A 21,679-nucleotide genomic window follows, 5' to 3' on the forward strand; every position below is an offset into this window, starting at 1 on the left:
GCTCTAGTGGAAGAAATGATCAGTAACCTAGGATGAGTCAATCAAGGTGCACAATGCACTGGGCAAAACTGGTTCAAGGAAAGGTAAAAGAATCAAAGGTAAACCTGACTCCTTCCTTGTCCTATGTCAAAAAAAAAAAAAAAAAAAGCTGTAGGAAAAAGCCCTTTCATGTTCTCATAGGCCTATTTCTTTGAAAGCCAAAATCTGCTTTAACAATAGGTTACAATTCTTAAGTATTTATTATATATCAGGCTGTATTCTAAACTCTTTGGTAACTCATGTCTTTAATTACATTACCTAGGTAACACTACTCAGTAGATTTTACTATTATTCCTATTTTATAGAGGAGGCAACCAATATGCTGACAGAAACTTGCTTAAATTCTTGAAACTGGAAAGTGGGAAAGCAAGCTTTAAGTCAGGCATTCTAGATTCAAAACTTAGGCAATCAACCACCATGAAATATTGCTTTTCAATAGAAAAAAAAATCAAGTTTTCACATGGGAAGAAATAGAAATAAGACATAGAGAAAAATCTTTACTGTGTTCATTGTGTTGGTTTTCCATTCTCTCTGGCCTTCCCTTTTCCTCCTGATTAAGTGAATGGATAAATTCCACTAATTCCCTTAAAAGTACTTTAGCTATATTAAAGTATGTGGTTTTTATAATTGTATATATGAAATAAGATTGAGTTATGGTACTTAGCACTTAAAAACAAAATCTCCTGAAAAAGAGAGGAGAAATTATAACACATGTGAAGCAGCCATATTGCAGTAGAAAGGTTTAGTGAGGTATGTTAGTCAAATTTCCATTACTGTGACAAATCTTGGGTTAAATAATTAAAGGAGGAAAGGTTTATTTTGACTCAGTTTCAGAGGTTTCAGTCCAAGGTCAGCTGGGCTAGAGGTGAGGCAGAATATAATGATGGTGGGAATCTGTGGCGGAGGCTGATGCCTCATGGTGGCCAGGAAGCAGAGAAAGATAGATTCCTGGGACAAGATATGCACACCACCAGTAACTTACTCCACCTACAAATTCTATCTTCAGAATTTTCCATCACCTCCCAATAAAGCCATAAAATTATAAATCCATCAGTAGGTTAATCCATTGATTAAGTCAGAGTCCTCAGGATTCAATTTCCCAGAGGTGATGGGATTCACCAGCATTCAACCCATGATACTTTTTGAAGGACACTTCATATCCAAACAATAGCATAAGGAACATAAGAAAAATAACATAGTGGAAAGCATGCTCATTAGGAAACCCTAATTAAGAATTAGTTCCAACCCTGAATAGCCAACCCTGAATGATCGCATGTTCTCTGTGGTCATCAGTTTAACATCTATGAAAAGATTGTTTAAATGATAGCAAATTTTGTTTCAGGGCTGCAATTCTGTGAATTTATCCTGTGCACAGAAAATACAAATGGCTTGTGTTGATGGGCAGAGAATCCAAGAGAAATGGATGAAAATGACCTGGAAAAAAATGTAATTAAGGACTAAGGCAAAAGTGAATCCAGGATTACTGAGAGAAAGAAGGAGGAAAGCACTGGCTGGGGCCAAAAAAAAAAAAAAAAAAAAGATAAAATATAAATGACTTTTGTGAAACACAGAAACAAAGAGGGAGAAATGAGTAAGGCTAAAAGTAAATTTGAAATGAAGACTGTAAATGAGATTAACAGGCAGGAAAAGTAGTAAAAAGAGAAAAGAGATTCTGCATTGTGATGAAATTGGAGGGCACTAAGAGTGAATCTGAGGGAGACTGGGTGGGAATATGATCAGATGGATATGATAGTTACACAGAGAAAAGGAGGGCTTAGGTATATTCCAATTTATAAGATTTCTAAGATTTTCTACCATTAAAATTTTGATGGTGATACCTAAAAGAAAGTTGTCTAAATTCTGGGTATCAGACATTTTTATCAATTTGTGTATCATGAATGGCATATAAATTGCACATGAGTTGGTAATTCCCCATTTGGCTCTTTTCTCCTACCATGGCAGACATAAATAATTCATCAAGACTATTTTTCATGAATGAAAGCTTGTAAAAGCAATGCTCTAAACAGGCAATGCCAATTGTCAGGAGTTGTTTCTGGAGCAAAAATCTTCCACTCTAGCTCCAATGAAAGTTATCTGTTGAGGGCTTAGGAAATTCAGGTGTATTAATTTTATGTGTTAATGCTTAAAATTAGAGAAGACTTGTAGGTAAAAGAACCCAACAGGAAGTAGCTTTTCTACCTGATGATTATTCCTGTTTTTTTTCCTTCTCTTCCTGGGGTTTCCCACACTTCTTTTGGTTAGAGCTAGTTTTAGAAACCATTTTGGTTTTAGTTTTAAGTTTACTAAAACTTAAAAAAGATGAATGCATACTGGTGGGCTATAGAAGATACATACAAGACTAAATCATCTTAAATAAACTATAATTATTATTTATTATGCATTTTGAATAATAAACAATGAAGATCTTTCAACTTATAGTTTTGTTCTATGGGATTGGAGATGACTCACTTTTACAAAGAGTAGGTTTTTAGGTAACTGTGACACAGCTAAATTACGAGAAGGAATGGTCTGAAAAGTCAAATTTCCAGTGAAAGCTTCAAGATACTTTTATTCTATGTAAATAATTTCTGTTAATTCTGCTTGATTGAAAATTAGTAACTGAATTATTTCGACCCTGATATTATTAATAGACCCCCAAATAGTGATAGAAATACATATATTTAGGACAAGAATTTTTTTCTTTCTTCTTTTATTTTATTATTTTTACATTTACTTACATGTGTATATATTGTGCCACCTCCACCCATGCCCCACATGCTCAACCCCCACGCATCCAGGCAGAAACTGTTCTGCCCTCTTCTTCTCCAATTTTGTTGAAGAGAAAACATAAAAGATAATAAAAAAAGACATCATTTTTGCTAGTTTGGGATAAAGATAGCTATACAGAGAGATTCCTAGCATTGCTTCCATGTACATGCGTATTGAAAAACACATTGGTTCATTTCTACCAGACCTCTTCACTACTTCTTGGTCCTCTTCCAATAATGGCCTCTGCCAATTTAAGATTACTTTATTTGCTCCTCAACAGGGAGCACATCAACCACATTCAAGTTTTAGGTTTCCTTTCCTTTCCCTGTTTCTCCCATGAACATTCTCTCCTTAGTGTGTGACCCATGTCCAATAATACGCTGCATTTGTTTTGGGTCTATAATCCATATATGAGGGAGAACATATGATTTTTGGCCCTCTGAGCCTGTCTAACTTCGTGTAAGATGATGTTCTCTAGTTCCATCAATAAAATTTCATTCTTCTTTGTGACTGAGTAAAATTCCATTGTGTATAGATACCACATTTTCTTAATCCATTCGTCAGTAGTGGGGCATCTTGGCTGTTTCCATAGCTTGGCTATTGTAAGTAGTGCTGCAATAAACATGGATGTGCAGGTGCTTTTGTTATATCTTGAGCCACATTCCTTCAGGTATATCCCAGGAGTGGTATTGCTGTATCATATGGCAGATCTATGTTTAGTTTTTTTAAGGAAACTTCATAGTGTTTTCCACAGTGGTTATACTAGTCTACATTTCCACCAGCAGTGTATGAGGGTTCCTTTTTCCCTGCATTCTCACCAGCATTTGCTGTTGGTGATGTTCTTCACAATAGCCATTCTAATGGGTGAGATGGAATCATAGTGGGGTTTTGATTTGCGTTTCCTTTATGGTCAACAATTATCAGTATTTTTTCATGTGTTTTTTAGCCATTTGGATTTCTTCTTTTGAAAAAGTTCTATTTAGCTCAGTTGCCTACTTCTTCATTGGTTCATTGATTTGGGGGGAGTTTAGTTTTTTGAGCTCTCAGTATATTCTGGCTATCAGTTCTTCGTCTAATGTATAACTAGCAAATATTTTCTCCCATTCTTTAGGTGGTCTTTTCAATTTAGAGACCATGTCTTTTGCTGTGCAGAAGCTTTTTAATTTCATGTAGTCCCATTTGCCCATCCTTTCTCTTAGTTGCTGGGCTGATGGGAATTCTATTGAAGAAGTCCTTGCCTATTCCTATTGTTTCCAAGGTATTCTATGCTCTTTTGTGTAGTAACTGCAAGGTTTCAGGTCTGATATTAAGGTTCTTAATCCACTTTGTGTTGATACTAGTACAGGGTGAGAGGCATGTATCTAGTTTCAGTTTTCAGTAGGCAGATAGCCACTTTTCCCAACAACATTTGTTGAAGAGGCTGTCTTTTCTTAATCGTATGTTTTTGGTGACTTTGTCAAAAATATGGTCGGTATAGCTGTGTGGATTCAAATCTGAGTCCTCTATTCTGTTCCACTGGTCTTCATATCTCTTTTTGTGCCAGTACAATGCTGTTTTTATTGCTGTGGCTCTGTAGTATAGTTTGAAGTTGGGTATTGTGATACTTCTAGCATTGCTCTTTTTACTGAGTATTGCCTTGGCTATTTGCGGTCTTTTGTGTTTCCAATTGAACTTCAGGATAGACTTTTCAATCTCTGTGATGAATGTCATTGTGATTTTGATGGGAATTGGGTTGAATATGTAGATTGCTATTGGTAGTATAGCAAGTTTAGCTTTGTTGATTCTACCAATCCATGCGCATGGGAGATCTTTCCATCTTCTGTAGTCTTCCTTGATCTCTTTCTCCAGTGGTTTGTAGTTCTCCTTGAAGAAGTCATTTATGTCCTTCATTAAGTTAACACCTAGGTATTTAATTTTTTTGAGGCTATTGTAAATGCAATTGTTTTACTGTATTCTTTCTCAATTTGTTCAAGGGCATTTTCTGCAACTATTGAGATGATCATGTATTTTTTGTCTTTGCTTCTATTAATGTGCTGTATTACATTTATTGATTTGCATATGTTGAACCATCCCTGCATCCATTGGATGAAGCCAACTTGGTCATGGTGAATGATCTTTCTGATATATTGTTGGATTCAGTTTGCCATTATTTTATTGAGGTTTTTTGCATTGATGTTCAGAAAGGAGATTGGCCTGTAGTTCTTTTAGGATGTGTCCTTGCCCGGTTTGGGGAGGAGTGTAATACTGGCTTCATAGAATGAGTTGGGTAGTGTTCCTTCCCTTTCTATTTCATGGAAAAGTTTAAGGAGTATTGGTGTTAGCTCTTCTTTGAAGGTTTGGGAGAATTCAGCTGAAATCTGTCAGGTCCTGGACTTTTCTTTTTTAGGAGACTATTGCTGCTTCAATTTCATTATGTGTTATAAATCTGTTTAGGTGGTTAATATCTTCTTGGTTCAGTTTTGGATGGTTATAAGTATCTAGAAGTTTTTCCATTTCCTCAAAGTCTTCCAATTTGTTGGAAAGTAGTTTCTCAAAGTAGGGACAAGAATTTTGACTATGAATTAAATAATGAAAAATATGATCTGATAAATTAACTTTTCTTTAAACAGTTATTCATTTTTATAAATTAGGAGAAACACTGTCTTTAGGCAACTAACTACCCTAATGTGGAATTAAAATTTTCTATTTTGATCTTTTGATGCATCTCTACTTTAAAAAAGTTTTATAGTATTTTGAGAGTACATAAACATAATTGGTGCAAATATCCAGCATTTATAAAAGATTTACCTGTACAATTCTCAACCCAAATGCAGACTATCTCATGTGAGCACTTTTAAATTTTACTTGTAACTGATGCCATTCTAAGAGATTCAGACTTCCTTAATGTGACATTAGGCCTGGACTACTTTTATTTATTAATGATTTTAGATATATATTATTCTAAAGAAGCAAGGTCTGTGTTATACTGAACTAGCTATTCTATTGATCCTCACAATAATACTTGAAGATAGTTATTGTGACTATCTATTGAAGATAGGTTAAATCTTCCTATTTGCAAAGTAAGTGAATAAAATGCAATAGTGAATTATTTTGTTTCTCATTAAGGCAAAAATTAGTCTTTGCTCTTGCTTCTTTGATATTATTCCAATTTAAATTTTAAGAGCCAAATAAAGTCATTAGTTATTATTTTGACCTTTAGGCAATTTATATATACATAGGTCACAACTATAAAAGTGACTTTAACAATTTAGATTATAGATAAATAGCATAACAAATTATAATTAAGAATAACAAAAATTAAACCAAAGATTAAATTTAAAGACAAAGTGTATTCTTTTTCATTTTTAGTCTACTTCTGCATCAATAGAAATTAATGGAATTTTGTCTTTATCAGTTACAATGGGATGATGGAAATTAAAATTATGCTAAAGACTATCTAAGCATGTGAGAAATTATTATCTTTAAGAAGTACAAAGTATAAGGCAAAGGGCATACATTTTAGTATACTGCATCTTTCCTTCCAACATTTAAAAAAATTGTTAATTTTTAGAATTTGGCTTTTATTTGGTGGAGTTAAGGCTACATACAAATATTATATAAACATTTTTTCATCTTAAATATAAAAGTAAGAATGTCAAAATAAAAATAGCATATTTTAGTAAATCTTACCAATTCGAAATACAGAGAATTAATCTTGGAGATTCACCTATGAGTTTTACTGCTAAAGACTGAGATTATCTGAAAATTCATGTTCATTACAAGGACTAAATAATTCAGTTATTCAGACTTTTTGTTTAATACAATGGCTTTGATACATTTAGCATGTGACACCAACATGGACAACATCTGTTGTTAAATTTTTGTATAAATTTTTCAGAAAAATAAACATCTTTGAAACTTTTGGATTAAATATTTCTATTATCAGTTGCTTTGACTGGAAGTAAATCCTCAATGAAGTTTCTCAGAGGGAAGTAGAGAAAAGGACTTCATTTTTATCATATTAGACATTTTACTCAGAAAAGTTTCTTTCTGGCAATAAACCTTCATTACAACCTTTGTAACGAAACAAATAATTATAATTGAGGTTTTCAAATAGTGATTCTAAAAAAGTCAAAATGATGTGACTTTCTAGACATTCTTTGATTTTTCACTTTTTGCCTTATCTACCAGTGTGATTGCTTTCTGTATATTGCATGCAATTAGAAAACCAGCAGGTCAGATTAACCTTTTACATACTTCCAAAGTAGTTTAGTTACAGCTACTATCTCTAGTGTGTCTTTCACAAGTATTTCTGAGAAGAATACTACCTAGCTAAGCCTCTTCTTCATAACTGCTATTATACACACACACACACACACACACACACACACATGCCTGTAAATTTTACATATATTTGCAATTATACATTCAGTTATCCCTCAGTATCCATGGGGAATTTTTTCCAGGACCTCCCCATCCAAGGATATGAAAATCTTCAGGTGTTTAAATCTTTATATACAATGGTGAAGTATTTGCACATAACCTAGGCACATTCTTCAGTATACTTTAAGTCAATTCTAGATTGCCTATAGTAGCTACTGCAATGCAAATGCTAATTTAATAGCTGTTGTACTATATTATTTAGGGATTTATGACAAAAATGTCTGAACATATTCAGTACAGACAAATGTTTTTTTCAAATATTTCCTATCTGCAATTTGTTGAATCCATGGATGTGGAATCTGAAGATAGGTCAGTTGTATATTCAATTACATAGACCATATGTGTGCATGTGTATGAATGGGTATGTGTACATATATTCATACATAATCTTCCCCTTCCCTATGTCAACTTTAATCTAAAATGTTGGAGTGGAACAGCAGTGGCTTTAGCTTCAGTACTATTGTAACCATTACCAACTTTGAGAATATTCTCTGCATGTATTTTCAATAATACTAACAGATTTACCTTTGGTAACAACATTTTAGCAACATTCAAAAATACTGTTTCCTTTTCCTTGCAATTTATGGCCTTGTATCTAAAAATTACTTAGGGTATGAAAATGGGGATATGGAAAACACAGAGAAAGTTTAAGAGCCTTTAGACTAGTTTGGCAAGCCACATAGTCTGCAAAACAGAATCTCAGATCCATTCTCAGACTACACATATCAAAATTTACATTTTAACAAGATTCTCCTGTAATTCCTATGTACTTTATAAATGAGAAATATTGAGTAATAAACTGTTTTTGTCTCCAGTTGCTACAGTCAAATGGACATTTAATATTAGGAGATAGGCAGTTATACTGAAATAAAGAGGCTCTATGTTTAGAGTAGAATTCTTACAGAGGCATTCTTCTCAATCCTCTCTGCCCCTAAAAGCTGGGAGCAGACATTTAGTGAAGAAAATTTATAGCATTATTTTATTGTGAATTATGAAGCCAATTAATATTGGAGAAGACACATCTTTAGCATTTTATTGATTAAAAAATTTAAAAAACAAAGCAGTAGTAGCAAAAATATTTTGTCTAATGTATCACAAGAGTTCCAAGAATCAGTGTATTACTCTTCAATGTCCCTGAGGATTTCGGGACCAAATAATTTTAGGAAAAAACACAGACAATATACACTGTTCTTGGAATTTTCCATTGAATTCTCTCAAATTTTACAGTAAAGAAAAATTGTTTAGTTTCACATTACCCAAATGTATTTAAATTTAGAACCATCTTTTACTATCAGATACAACCTGCTGAATAAAGGTGATAAAATGCTGCATTAGACTGCTGTGTAAAGACTGAATTCTGAAAAGTTATGTACATAATGACTAAGAAATGTGCAATGTCATAAATGCTCTGAAAATGGAATGGGGCAGCCATACATATCAAAATGAAACCTTAAATAATTTTATCTGGAAACATTAACATTGTCTAGTGATTATTAGGACTGTAGAGCTAAAAGAAGTTATCTAATACTAACTCAGAATCTATTTAAGAATTTTCCAGATGAGGATTTTATTAGTGCCTAGTACATTATGCATTACATAAAAACTATATTTTGATATTTAGAGACCAGAAGTCCAAGTCTTCAAAAACTTAAGCAGGTTGTTACAAGGTATAGAATTGGTATATGACAGAACCAAAATTCCAAAACCATACCTGTCTGATGACTTTTCCAATGGATAAGTTGGTAGACTTAGATAAATAGATCTTTCTCTTTCTATCTTCCCCCACTTCTCCAGTCTTTGTTTGGAATCTGTGGGAGATGGTTTCTAGGATCCCCTCTTTATGTATATGCTTACTGCCTATTAAAATGTGGTTTGCATAAACCTTGAGATCCATGGTATTTGATACTGTTTTGAAATGCCTGTTTCCCCATGTTTAAATGAAAAGTGATGGGTTAATTTTTTTCAACTAACAATTTAGTTAACACAACTTAGTTAAAAAGAAATAATCAGAATCTGACACTACAGAATGGTGATTATGTAACATCTATCCAAAATATTTACTAGTATACATTGTACTCTTTATTACAAAGAAGTTACACACAGAGCTCCAAAATCTCCTTTGGATGAGCTGTCCATTGATGACTGCCCTACTCTCATTCAAACAAAGAGAAATAAGACAAGGAAGTAGGTTTATAACTAAATTTGATTATATCTTATGAATGGCAATTTTAAGGTCAAACAATTTTTTTCTTGCAGTAGTACGGATTGAACTCAGGCCCTAGTGCTCTACCACTTTAGCCATGTCTCCAACCCCTTTTGTTTTAGGTTATTTTTCATAAAGGGTCTTGCATTTTCACCCAGGCAGACCTCAGACCATGATCTTTCTATCTGTGCCTGTTGCACAGCTGAGATTATAGGCATAACTGCTGCATCTAGAAAAATAGTAATTCTTAATTTAACTTCATATTTTTTCTAAAAGACAAATAGCCTTACGGACACTTCAAGTGGCAACAATTCTCTAAAAATTTTAAAAAATAAAATAAAAAACAAGCAACAAAAAGGCCTTACATTTTATTTTCAGTGTATGAAGGGGAGGGTAGCAGGGCTTAAGGATCCTGACAAAGAGTTATACTAGGAGTCCATGTTTCAATTATTGTCTTGATGTTTGAAACACTTTCCCAAAACCAAAGTTTGGGTAATCCCATACAATAACAGTATAATGACAGTAACTACATCACTTATTGTTTACTGACATTTTTATTGAGGTTTGTAGCTCATGATTTTACATGTGATTGTACAGAGCATTTTTTAAAAAGGATGGAAAGATCATACAAGGGAGAAAAAATCCAATAGGTTGAAATCTGGTAGGTGTGTATGTTAAGAATAATGTCATGTATAACTAACTGTATTAGAATTCTAAGAGACCAAAGATGCATTAGCTATAGTTTTGTTTGTAAAGTGATTTTTTAATTTTTCTTGTCAGTGAAGAATAGCTCAACTAGTTGTTAGTTTTGTAAACAAACTATTGTTTTTTTAAAAAGATGTATCTTGAATTAAATTTAATACTTAGCAAGGGGAATATGGTACGGAAAAACTTCAACATTACCCATCCACTTCAAATGCATTCACAGAAGCCAAATGAAAGGAAATCAACCTGACTCTACAAATCTAGATTTTTATAGCTCATCAGCAAAGATCAATTTCAGCATATACAAATGAGGCTTATTCATAAATGAGCACATTCTGAGTATCTACAGCTGTTTGAAGACATACCTTTTATTACTCAGGATGGTACTCTCAAATGAGGCATGAAAACAACTTTAAATGTTTTTTCCTTCATTTGTCTTGATTCAAAATATCATTTGAAAAATTCAAGTCATTAAAAAACAGTACTGTAGTAAACTGGGCAGTTGTTAGCATCAGAGAACACTGTCCTACTAACTATAGCCTCAGTACCAATCCTAAAGGTTTACCTACTATTGAAGAGCTGTTGATACACTAATTTTGTCAAACACCTTTTGAAGTCAATCAATACATTTCATTTTGGACTCAGAATCACTTTGCCTGTTTTAATCTTCAGAAGAACTATAAGAATTTTTAAACCTTAAAAGGTCAGGATTGTAGTATGAATTTTGTAGTCTTGGGCATTAAGACAAACTCAACTTCTTTAAATGTAAAATCCTCTCATTTTGGGCTAAATTTTAGTAACCTTTTCTGTATTAAAAAGTGTAAGATTCTTACTTTAAAGCTACTTGGTCTGAATGACAACGTTTAAATTAAATCCTTAGAAGTCTACTTTCCTCTTCTTTCAAGTTCTTTTCTTTAGCATTCTATAATGAAAGAAGCATTCAGAAAACTTTTAGATCTATTTGGACTATGGAATACTTTGACATACCATGTGTACAATTGTCTGCAGGATTTTGTGACTTGACTACAATAATTGAAGAGAGAGGAATTGAGAGTAGTATTTTAGCAGTATAGTTGTTTAGTCTTAATGTAATACTCATATACATGAATGAGTTATGACTATTGCTTGGTTATTATTGCACAATGTATATAATTCCAATATGACACTAATTTAACATTTATTAGAAAGATTCATAATCAAGCTTTAAAAGGTACAAAGCCACTATTAGCATTAAATGTGTTGACGTACTATAGAATTAGCAGAATAGAGAATGGAAGTGAATTGAAGCAAAATCCTTGTTAGAAACATTTATCAAATATTGCTATTTCCCTGGGACAAGGTATAGTGAGATAAGAACTATTTAAAGAATGCAAGTATTTAGTACTTCCTGTGGAATTAGTAGGATGAAATTATAATATAGCAAACTCTTTTTTTAAAGCGAACCAGTAGCATTTGTATAGTATGTAAGATTTTTCTCAATATAAATGATTTCATTGTTTTTTATCCTGAAACCTTTTCTCTGCAATTCTAGTTTAGGTCTTGTCCCCTCACCACAAATTTGTCAACTTGATTCTGTTCTTTTGTTCATACTGTTGTTGAAAAAAATTGCTTATCACAACTGAGTGCTGTGTGGTGTAGTCTTCCATGAGCCTTTACTTTTGAAACACTCTAATGGATGCAAATTATTAAATGAGAGAAGAATTAGTTGACCTACTAGTAAGAAAGAGAAACATCAAAACATGTCCACATATTTGAAATCCAGATATTGTAGCAGAAGTACTCCATGTTAAAGTACTGACCATTTATTGAATTTTTTAAAAAAGGAATGTCCATCATTATTTCAAATGAGAATATGCAAAACTATATTAACCACCTGTTTCATTGCAAAAAATCACAAAGTTTGTAATAATTGTAGAGAGTATATTTTCTCTGGAAGTTCTAAAAAAGTGTGTAAGAATGTATACAAGTGAAAATTAAAGACCAACTTCCCTTTTACAGCAAAGAGGATGTAATCATGACAAATGATATAATAAGAAAGCTTCCTCTTATAGCTTAGCCAGAAAAGCAGCAGTTACCAATGGTTGTAAATTTCTACTAGACTACAAATGAAAATTGAGTGTATAATAATATTGCTCAGATGGATTAAGGTTACAAAACTGAATTTACCGTTGGGATCCACTGAATCTATTTTATGAAGTCGAAAAAGATTCTTATGTAGAGTTCATCTGCACAAAAATGCTTCCACGTGCTATGTTACAATGTTGCTTCTTTGCTTTTGTGCCTCCACCTTCCTAATATTCTGATGTGAAGAAATCTAAGGTATAAAATATTAATTGGGAGTGCATAGTAATTTTTTAATGAGTTATGAATCAAAAGTAAACCAATTAAATCTCAATAGCTTGGTCTACAATATACTGGGAACTTTATACATTTTATTTTACCTTAATATTTTTGTTAAAAATGGAAAAGAAGGGATATATAAGGACAATATCTTCAGATTTGTTAAAACCAGATTAGGGTTTTTTTTTTTCACTCTCTAAATGTGAACATGCATTTGTAGTTGAACAATGATTTTTTGCTTTGTTTTGTTTTTTCATAGTAGCACTTAATGAACAACTTCAATAAAAGTGAACATTTTCATTAATAAGGGGCGATTATAGTTAATTACAAAATTGATCTCCATACAACTCAGAAACTTTCTCCTCTTTCCTTTGGTCTATACAATAATGCAGGACAAAAGTTCTTAATGTCTATCTTTAAAGTAAGAAAACCAGTCAGTGAATTTCAACATGTGTGGGGGAAATACTGAAGATATTGCCTAAAATTAATTATATGGGAACTTTGTAAATGCTAGATTCTTGCATATGCTTATTTTCATTATCATGAAAATTTTTGTCATACCAAGTTAATATTAAAGAAACAAAACCCCTAAATTTTAAAGTGTTTTAATATCTCAACAACTTTATAAGTGATATAACACTATTATAAGTGATGTTAAAAGATAGATCATAAACTATGTTTGAATTTAGAGTCATTGTGAACTTTTTATATGAAGTTAATGGTATTTCTATTCCTTGCTTTTGATTAATACACTTTTCCGATTACTTTTACTTCATACAGTGTTCACCCACCATTTTTGTCATTATGATTATTTTAACACACTATTTTATTGTTCAATTCCAGTAGTTCAGTTTTAATGGAGCGGAAACAAAGAAGGGAACCTACAAAATTTAGTTGGAATTCCAGCCTTTTTCTCTTTCCCCAAAATAAGGTTTCTTCATAAATATCATCAATTAGGAACATAGGCTGTACAATAACCCTTAAGTTTCATAATCTGTTAAATAAGAGGTCGATCATTAGTTTCCTGACAAAGTGTTATGTGACCTAGACTTTAAAGAGAAAAAACAATCCAAGTGTAAAGTATTATAAAAATATTATTTTACTAAGAAGCAATAATTGGCTTGTTTCTGGCATAACTTTTACTTCCAATTGGCTAAATAATGTGGCAAGTATATGCACACTGTGTGTATTTGATGAAAGTTTATTTCTTAATGGAAAGTCAGATAAGTACATAAGGCAGGTAAGTAGGCCATGAATGTCAGAGGGCATTGAAAAAAATGGTCAACAAAAGATGCTAAAAAGAAAATAATAATGAATTCATCAGTAGCTTTACCTGCAAAGGCATGTGAACAAAAAGATTCAAGTTCAAGAATTCAACTTTGCTATCATAAAGAGTACTAAATAAATTTATATTATTCACAAATTTCTATTAAAATGATTGCACAAGCAACTGCTTTATCAGTCTTGTTTTCATTGTATTTACATAAAATTTGAAGGAACAATCTGTGTGAAAAATCTTTGGGATTTTAATGGATTCTCTCTAAATGCACGCCAATTGTGCTATAGGGGAGGCAAAAAAATCTTACCCTCTCATTGAGATACAAGAACTTCGTAGTGACTGATAGTACTGAATGACCTTCTGCACAGTTTATTTATTCAAGTGATCTTTTGACGTAGAGTTGGGAAGGCTACCTGCTTCATATTTCTACATAATGAAACACAAAAGACCACATGCAGGGAGGTAGCAATATCAGAAAATGAGCAAGCTGAGTTGAGGTAGTTTCCCCCTTGTTCTGTGAAACAACTTCTTACAATGGAGTTCCTTTCATACAGATTACTATTTGTCAAAGCAAGCGTAAGAACTCAAAATCCACAATGTGTGCGTTTTAGAGTTACCTTAAGCAGTAAGAAATTTTTTATTGCCAAATATATTCCATATATCTGTGGATTAAACACCTTTTAGATGCTAATATTGCCACAACGTAGCACAAGGAAAACTACCACTAAAGCTTGTAGTTCTACACCAACCTAAAGAAAATTGGTAGACTTAAAAAAAATTCACATTAATTGCCTAAAATGGAATGATACACAAAATGTTCTGAGACAATATAAAGATTAAGATATACTCTGGCCCAGCACAACTTTGTTTTGTTATATAGTTTTAAATTGTTATATGAATTATTGGCATTTTCTGTACTACTCTTTTTCATTTTGATTTAAGATATTCATTTATAGATGGATGGCATGTACATTTTTGAAAAATAAAACCCCCAAGATATACTACAAAGGATATTGTGAATTGGCAAGTTCATTTTAGCTTTGCCCCAAGTAAGTCTCCATGCTTAGACACTGCTGGTCGAGAATCTGCAATAATTGGAGATATGGACATTTCTTTGAAAGGGTGATTGTTTTTCTGTTTCCTGCTTATATAGAACAATAAAAAATTAGCACAAAAATGATCTTATATACTCTTTGCTGATTCTTGCAGCTTTTAGCCAACTGAGTTAATCTAAATTTCTAACTTTCTCCATAAAGTGGAACTTATGAAAGAGAAAACCTACAACTTTCCCACCAAAATTTGATATTTAAATCTGTGATTGAATGTGGCTTAAAAAATAAACATAGTGGCTACACGTGGCTTCCAAATAAGCACACAGTAACTGTAAGCTAACCTGTTTCACTGTAGGTTGTACATCAGCCAACATAAGCATGCCCATCCCATTTTTCTGGTTAAATCTGTGAAAACTATCATTTTGTGCTTAGATTATTCATCGAGTCAGATTGATTTCTTTTGCATGGCTCACTTGGGTCACAGAAGATTAGCAAAATTTATATACTGAAAATGGAAGGAAAGGCGAGAAAAATGAAAAGAATCATTAGTAATATAGTACATACATCAATACAATATCATCTAAATCTCAATCAGTTGTTTATTGGTTGGCAAACAAGTTTCACTTTTACAACAAATATTAGTAATGAGGTCATCCAACTTTGAGACCATACAAAATGGATAAATTTAAAAAAAAATTATATGTGCTGCTGTTTTACCTCTTGTATTCCTACATTACTTAAAATCCTGTCAAATAAATAAATTTTCCTGTTGGTAAACAAAAGACTTGAAAAATCACTTCTAAATAATTTGATCTTTTGATTCTTACTATGAGGGAGTGAATTTCCTCTAAAAATTGGTAGTGCAGGTGCCCACGTGGGGATCAGACTGTGCACTGAGCATTGAATGCCTATGGAATACCACATCTCACATGCAGAAGCCCTTCTAGTTCTACAGACACCGCCTGCCTTCTAGAATCACAGCTACTGACTTGGTGATGAATTGCTTGCCAAATAAGCTTTACATTACAACAGATGTGCCCTGGAAATGTAAAAGTTCCATCCTGTTCTAACTTGCAAAAAAATGTGGTTGGAAATAGTCTGGCTGGATAAAGGTATATACTTGGAAATAGTCTGGCTGGATAAAGGTATATACTAAGGGAAGGAAGTCGAATTTTATTCATTTTATTTTATTTTTTGTAAAAAATAATTTGTTTGCATTACTAGAAAATGATTCTTATAAAGTGATAGTTTCATTTATTTATTTATTTTTTGCCAGGTGAAATTTTAAAAGAAAAAAAATGGAACAAAATTAAAAGAAAATGAAAAAAGGAAGGAAACTTTGCTCTTTTACTGGTAGACAAACTTGCAAGACTAGCACAAAAGAAAAAGGAAATTTCTTTTTTTTCCCACTACATTAACAGGACTGAAATTCTGGAGGAACAGAAAGCAGCCTATGTGTGCAATGCTAGTATCTGTACATTACATAGAAATTGTTCAATTTTTTTCTGCCATTAGTTTTATCATCAGTTAATACAACAAATCATAAAATATGCATTTAGCATATAATTCTAGAATTCCCCTCCATTTGATTATTTATTTTGTTGTTTATTTTGTTTTTCACAGCTATTTCTGCTGTGGTGAATTCAGGTTGTGAGTGACCATAAACCACTAATGCAGTACAGTTTGGCTTTGCTTTTACATTTGTGCAGCACTCCAATCTAGATGCAGCATTGTTACTAATCCCAAACAATTGTTCTGGCCTTTTAAAAAAAAAAATCAGGTCCTTGTCATTATAGTAACAGAGCATCAGAGATGTTAAAACAAACACAACAGAATTCAACAAGGCCACAATGAGCGCCATTTTTCTTCATATCTCATTCATTAACATAATGAAGTCTCCATCTGAGGGGAAGGAGGACCAGAAAGGATAAGGGCACAGGGGGAATTTCAGCAGTTATCGTTCTCCCCTGGGCTGACTAAAAATCCCAGTTTTTTTTTTTTTTTTAAAAAGAATATAATAAAGTCTGAGAGTTTGTGTTTGTCTTTTGAGAACAGCATAAAGATTTAGGAGTACACACATGATTACCACTGCTTATATCAACTCAGAAGAACAGTCAACAAGGTGTTAGCAGTTTTGTTGCTTCCTGTCTGTGTCATCTTCTATAGGCTAGTGACCAGATGCGCAGGTCCCTTTGCACTGGCCTCGGGAGAGGTCCCGTCCTTGTTCGGAGGAACAATAAAGCCATCACTGCTGCCACGGCCCAGCTGGTAGTAGGTGTGCAGCTGATGCACGTGGTTTCTGGAGCCCAGGTTTGGCATGCTTTTGTAGTAAACGTCTTCGGCATCAGCACCTTTGGCGGCCTGGGGCTCGGTCTGGGTGCTGGTGGTGACGCTGTCGTTGGGCACACCGGCCAGGGCCGGCATGCTAGTGTAGAGAGAGTTCCTGTGGGGTGACTGCAGCTCTTCCGTGTGCTCGTTGGTCAGCAAAGGGAAGAAGCTCTCGCTGTGGTCTTGGGGGATCCGCCTTCTGGTATAGTGAAGTGGCTGGTGGTTCTCGGTGGAGTAAACCCTTGGGGGCAGCAAGGGCACGTCGGATTCCTCATGAATGAGTTCCAGGCCCAAACTCTCCTCGTGGTTAAAGGAAGTGGCGTCGTCCAGGACAATGGCGTCATCTTCACTCCCACTCCCCAGGTTGTTCACCAGCTTGTTCATCAGATTCCGGTTCTGCTCGCTGGAGCGCTCGTGGTTGTTCAGGTAGGAAGGGATGTAGTTGGAAGTGAGTTCCTTCAGAATCTTTTTCTCTAAGGCGGTCTCGTTGTGGTTATAGCCACGGTCTATTATTTGCACACAGTTGCTCAGGTATTCGCCGCTGGCGATGCTGTAACTATTGCCATGGTTACCATTCAGTGGTAGAGTATCCATGACACTTGTATCCCTGGCATTGTTCAGAAGCCCCTCTGAAAAAGATTACAAGACACTATGACATGTATATCCAACAGGCCATGGCACACACACATACACACACAAACACAGAAGCAAAAACATTCACTGACTATGACATATGTATAAATTGCTAGCGTTTTAACAAGTCTAAAATATTTGGGAAGAAACAAAAGTACTATAAATCTATATGTACGTATCAATATGTATGAATATAATTGAGCAACTGGAAGAAATCTTATAAATGCAAACGAAGTATTTAAAATAAATTTTAAACCAATTCTTTAAAAACCTGTAATTTATAAATTTGCAATTTCTACATGTTTTGTGACATTATTTGAAGATTATTTGATTGTAATGGATAAAATAAAAATTTTGGTGTAGTCAGTCAAAGCTTTCAATTTATACACATCAAAGTCAATTAAATAGTCATTACCTTTAATGTCTTATCACTGAAATAACTACAATATTAACATAATTCCTGTGTGGTATTTTGAATATGCTGGTCAAAAGTAAGAAAAACAAATAGATTCTAATAATTTGATATATAATTTTGTAAGATTAAAAGTAGACCCTACACACAAAACCACAAAAGGATTATGTTAAATTTGTCAGAATGATGAGTCATGAATTAATGCTTAGGCAAATACATGGCACATCAAAATGATTGAAGCATTAAGAATTTTCAAAAGTATTTGGATTTACTTTATATATTTCTATTATAGTCATTTTGGTTATTATTATAATATTAACCCACTGGTAATTGTTTAGGGCCACTAAGTAATACTACATGAGAATGTACGAAAACACAGGGATTTGATTCCTAAAAACACATGTCAGTATTAAAGTTACCATTTTTATAATGAGTGTTAACTTTGGGACATATTAAACTTTGGTTTGAAAACAGGATAAACATTTTAGTTTGGTAAGGAACAGCTGTAGTGAAATAAATTTGACCACATAGTTTTTCAAGGTTTCTGCATTCCCTTGAATGAACAGAAGTTCAAGAATATATAACAGTTTCATAAATCACTAAAAATGCAACCACAAAAGAAAAAAAAACACAAACATTTAAATTGTGGTAAATAAGGAAGGGTATCTCTTCACAGAATAATAAACTAGATAATTCTCTTAAACTTCTCAATACCCTGTTAACTTGTGAAAATATAGCACTCATTCTATATCTGTGATGCAGCCATGTTTATGAGAACTCAGCTAGTTCAGTGCTGGTTTAAATGAAGTGTTGCATATGTGCTGATTTTATATGAACTTCTTCATGTCCTGTATTTAAATAGCACAGTTTTAATAAGCAACCATCACAGACATAGGTTGAAGCGATTTATTTTCATGTCATAAGATATCTTGTACACAAATCCACAATGTCAAGAAAAAAAAAAAGTCAATGCCTTTTAAAGGGCCGTGTGTGATGGGTGACTGCTATTGAAGAGGCTGAGATGTTTAATGGCTATGGTTGGGTAGATGATGCATTGAAACGTGTTTTTTATTTCTGTTGTCAATGCATTAGGTATGGACTGAAAACAGCCAGGGTGAAACAAAGTGGGTGTGCTGCAATGTGACACACTGTTATGATGGAATGTACTAATATAAAGTAAAAGTTCATGAATTACTCAGCAAAAATAAATGCTTAATTTAAAAACAATTTAACTCACACAAACATTACATGAGACTTAACGGCTATGTTGATTATGTGACAGAATAAAAGAATCAGACAGTAAAAGCGTCTAATCTCTATTAGCATATATTTATATAAGTTGAGATTTATAGGCTTTGTAGTTTTTAAATTGTGAGATGAACTGTTTTTAATAACTACATCATCTATATGTGATGCAATAAAAGTGAACTAAAAAAAATTACATTTGATATGCAATGTTTAGCTTTACTCCCATACTTGTCTCTCTGTAGGGCTCTAAACGACAGCATGAAGAAAAGGAAAGAAAAAACAACAAGTAAGCTTACAGCGACAGTAGAAGGAACATGAGTAAAAAGCAAATTGATGATATGCAGAAAAAGAGTCAAAGGAAATAATTTCCACTGCCCCAAAATTCATGAGTCTGTGTTACATGGTTTACCATAATTAAAAATACTGAAATGTTAGTCAGAAAATAAGAAATCCCATTTAACACATGCCAATATAATGAGTCTTTAATACTCATTTCTACAGTTTGTAAATTTCAAACACATACACATTTATATTATTACAGTTCAGATTGTCACATAAACCAAAGAGAGTAAAAAGAGGGTGAGCAATGATTATTTCCACCACTGTATTTCAATATCATAATTGTATAATTTTGGAACACACCTGCTTATAATGAGCATCATACAATTTTAGAATTTATTAGTGAAGTTCTAAAAGAAATTTTTGGCTTGTATACAGAGAAAAAAAAAGAGTTGAAGGTTTCCGTAGCTGCTCTTTTTACACTATGTATCTTCTCTTTCCCTACATAAAGGTTCTTTCCCCTCACTGTATCTATACATACGATGCATTACTTAAAAATGAAATCTAATCAATAGTGCCATTTCTGGAGCTCATAATCAGAAGTAGTTTAACTACAGGGAGAAAAAAAGGTTAAATCCATTTATTATTCTGTAACAAGACAATATGTAACAGAGAAAAAGAGTATTAGCAATACCAGGTTTTCCTTCAGATCACTGTACAATCATATGCAACCAAACATTTTAAGAGTGGGTGCATTAAAAATCCTAACAAAATTATTTTTAAGAGAAAACTCATATTTAAATAAGGTCAGAAGAATTGCTCTTGCTGGTTGTATTTATAGGAATGTTGAAATATCATAAAATAAAAACCAGTGAACTCATTGGGCCAGATTATTTCCAGGGCTTCCAAGTTGTTTGAGGGTTTTTGCCACTAATTTTTTATTAGTGTACATTAATTGTACAAAGTAATGAGTAGATTGTGACATTTTCATATGTGATTATAGCATACTGTGATGACATTCGCTGTTGAAAGGGACAGTTTTTATACGTCAAAGGTAGATTTGCTTCTCAGCAAGAAGAGCTACAACATTTCAGAATGCAGAGGAAAATCTCTTTTAAAGTTTCACATTAACTTTAGAATAAGAATTTGAAATGAAGAGCCAAGCTGTTTAGGAACAGATGTAAATGCTTAGAGGCTCACTGTGGCTCATTTCTTAAATACGAGAGATCAACAAAGTTCAATCTGCATTTTTCAGAGATCAGGAAACTGCCTCCCACAGAGGCTGAGCCTAACCTAGGGCTGCCCTTCTGAAGGGCAGAGCTGGGATGGGAAGGGCTCTCCAGCCTGCTCCCAACTCTGCCGCAATCTCCTCTTTGCTTCTGCCACAGGCAAAGCCTTTATAAACTTTATAGTACAGCTTGTATTTACCAACTATAATGTATCCTTCATTATATCCCATCCTATGCCTATGTCTTTCTTTAAAGTTTTAGAATTGAATTCACTTACTTTGAAATGTAAATTTATTCTAGTAAAATCATAACTTCCTCTTTATAGTATGCTGTGTTGACAGCTTTTTCTATAATGATAAGACTTATCTTAACAAAAAATAAGTTTCTAATACTGACAAGAAGATAACGTCCAGAAATACTGTGCATGAAATTGTAAATATTTCCACAGACTCTGAATTCAACATAATTAAGGTATACTATTCACTTTTATTTTTAACTCTATGTATTTTAATAACTCTATAAACACATCACATATTTTAAATAATAAACAGGAATGCACACTTGAAGTCTGAATGTTTCTATGCCTCCGCAGCATTGGTAAATTGGAATTAGAGGACCCACGGAACAAAAGCAAGTGGTAGCTGCACATGAACCACTTGAGCATATACTCAGCACCTACATTTCAAATAAGATTTCACCTTGCCAGTAAGAATGTAAGTGCATTCATCTGAAAACATAAGG

The 21,679-nt window shown here is 33.2% G+C and overlaps 1 protein-coding gene across 43 annotated transcripts in view; it reads right to left on the bottom strand.

The window, feature by feature from the left end:
• Nucleotides 1–21,679, bottom strand: part of Adgrl3 (adhesion G protein-coupled receptor L3) — a 1,316,738-nt gene that overhangs the window by 531,179 nt on the left and 763,880 nt on the right. For 22 of the 43 annotated variants that reach the window (XM_074042133.1, XM_074042139.1, XM_074042118.1 and 19 more), the window contains 2 exons: nt 19,659–19,676; nt 15,386–17,766 (listed from right to left, as the gene is read on the bottom strand). The exons of 4 other annotated variants lie outside the window; for them this stretch is intronic. In XM_074042133.1, coding sequence (XP_073898234.1) covers nt 16,970–17,766; nt 19,659–19,676 — 815 coding nt within the window. In that variant the 3' untranslated portion in view covers nt 15,386–16,969. Of the gene's footprint in view, nt 1–15,385; nt 17,787–19,624; nt 19,677–21,679 lie in introns of those variants that run through there. 17 more of the 43 variants (XM_074042137.1, XM_074042134.1, XM_074042143.1 and 14 more) reach the window with 3 other exon arrangements.

The sequence above is a fragment of the Castor canadensis genome, chromosome 9 (genome assembly GCF_047511655.1).
Source record: "Castor canadensis chromosome 9, mCasCan1.hap1v2, whole genome shotgun sequence".
In the NCBI taxonomy this organism is placed as follows: domain Eukaryota; kingdom Metazoa; phylum Chordata; class Mammalia; order Rodentia; family Castoridae; genus Castor; species Castor canadensis.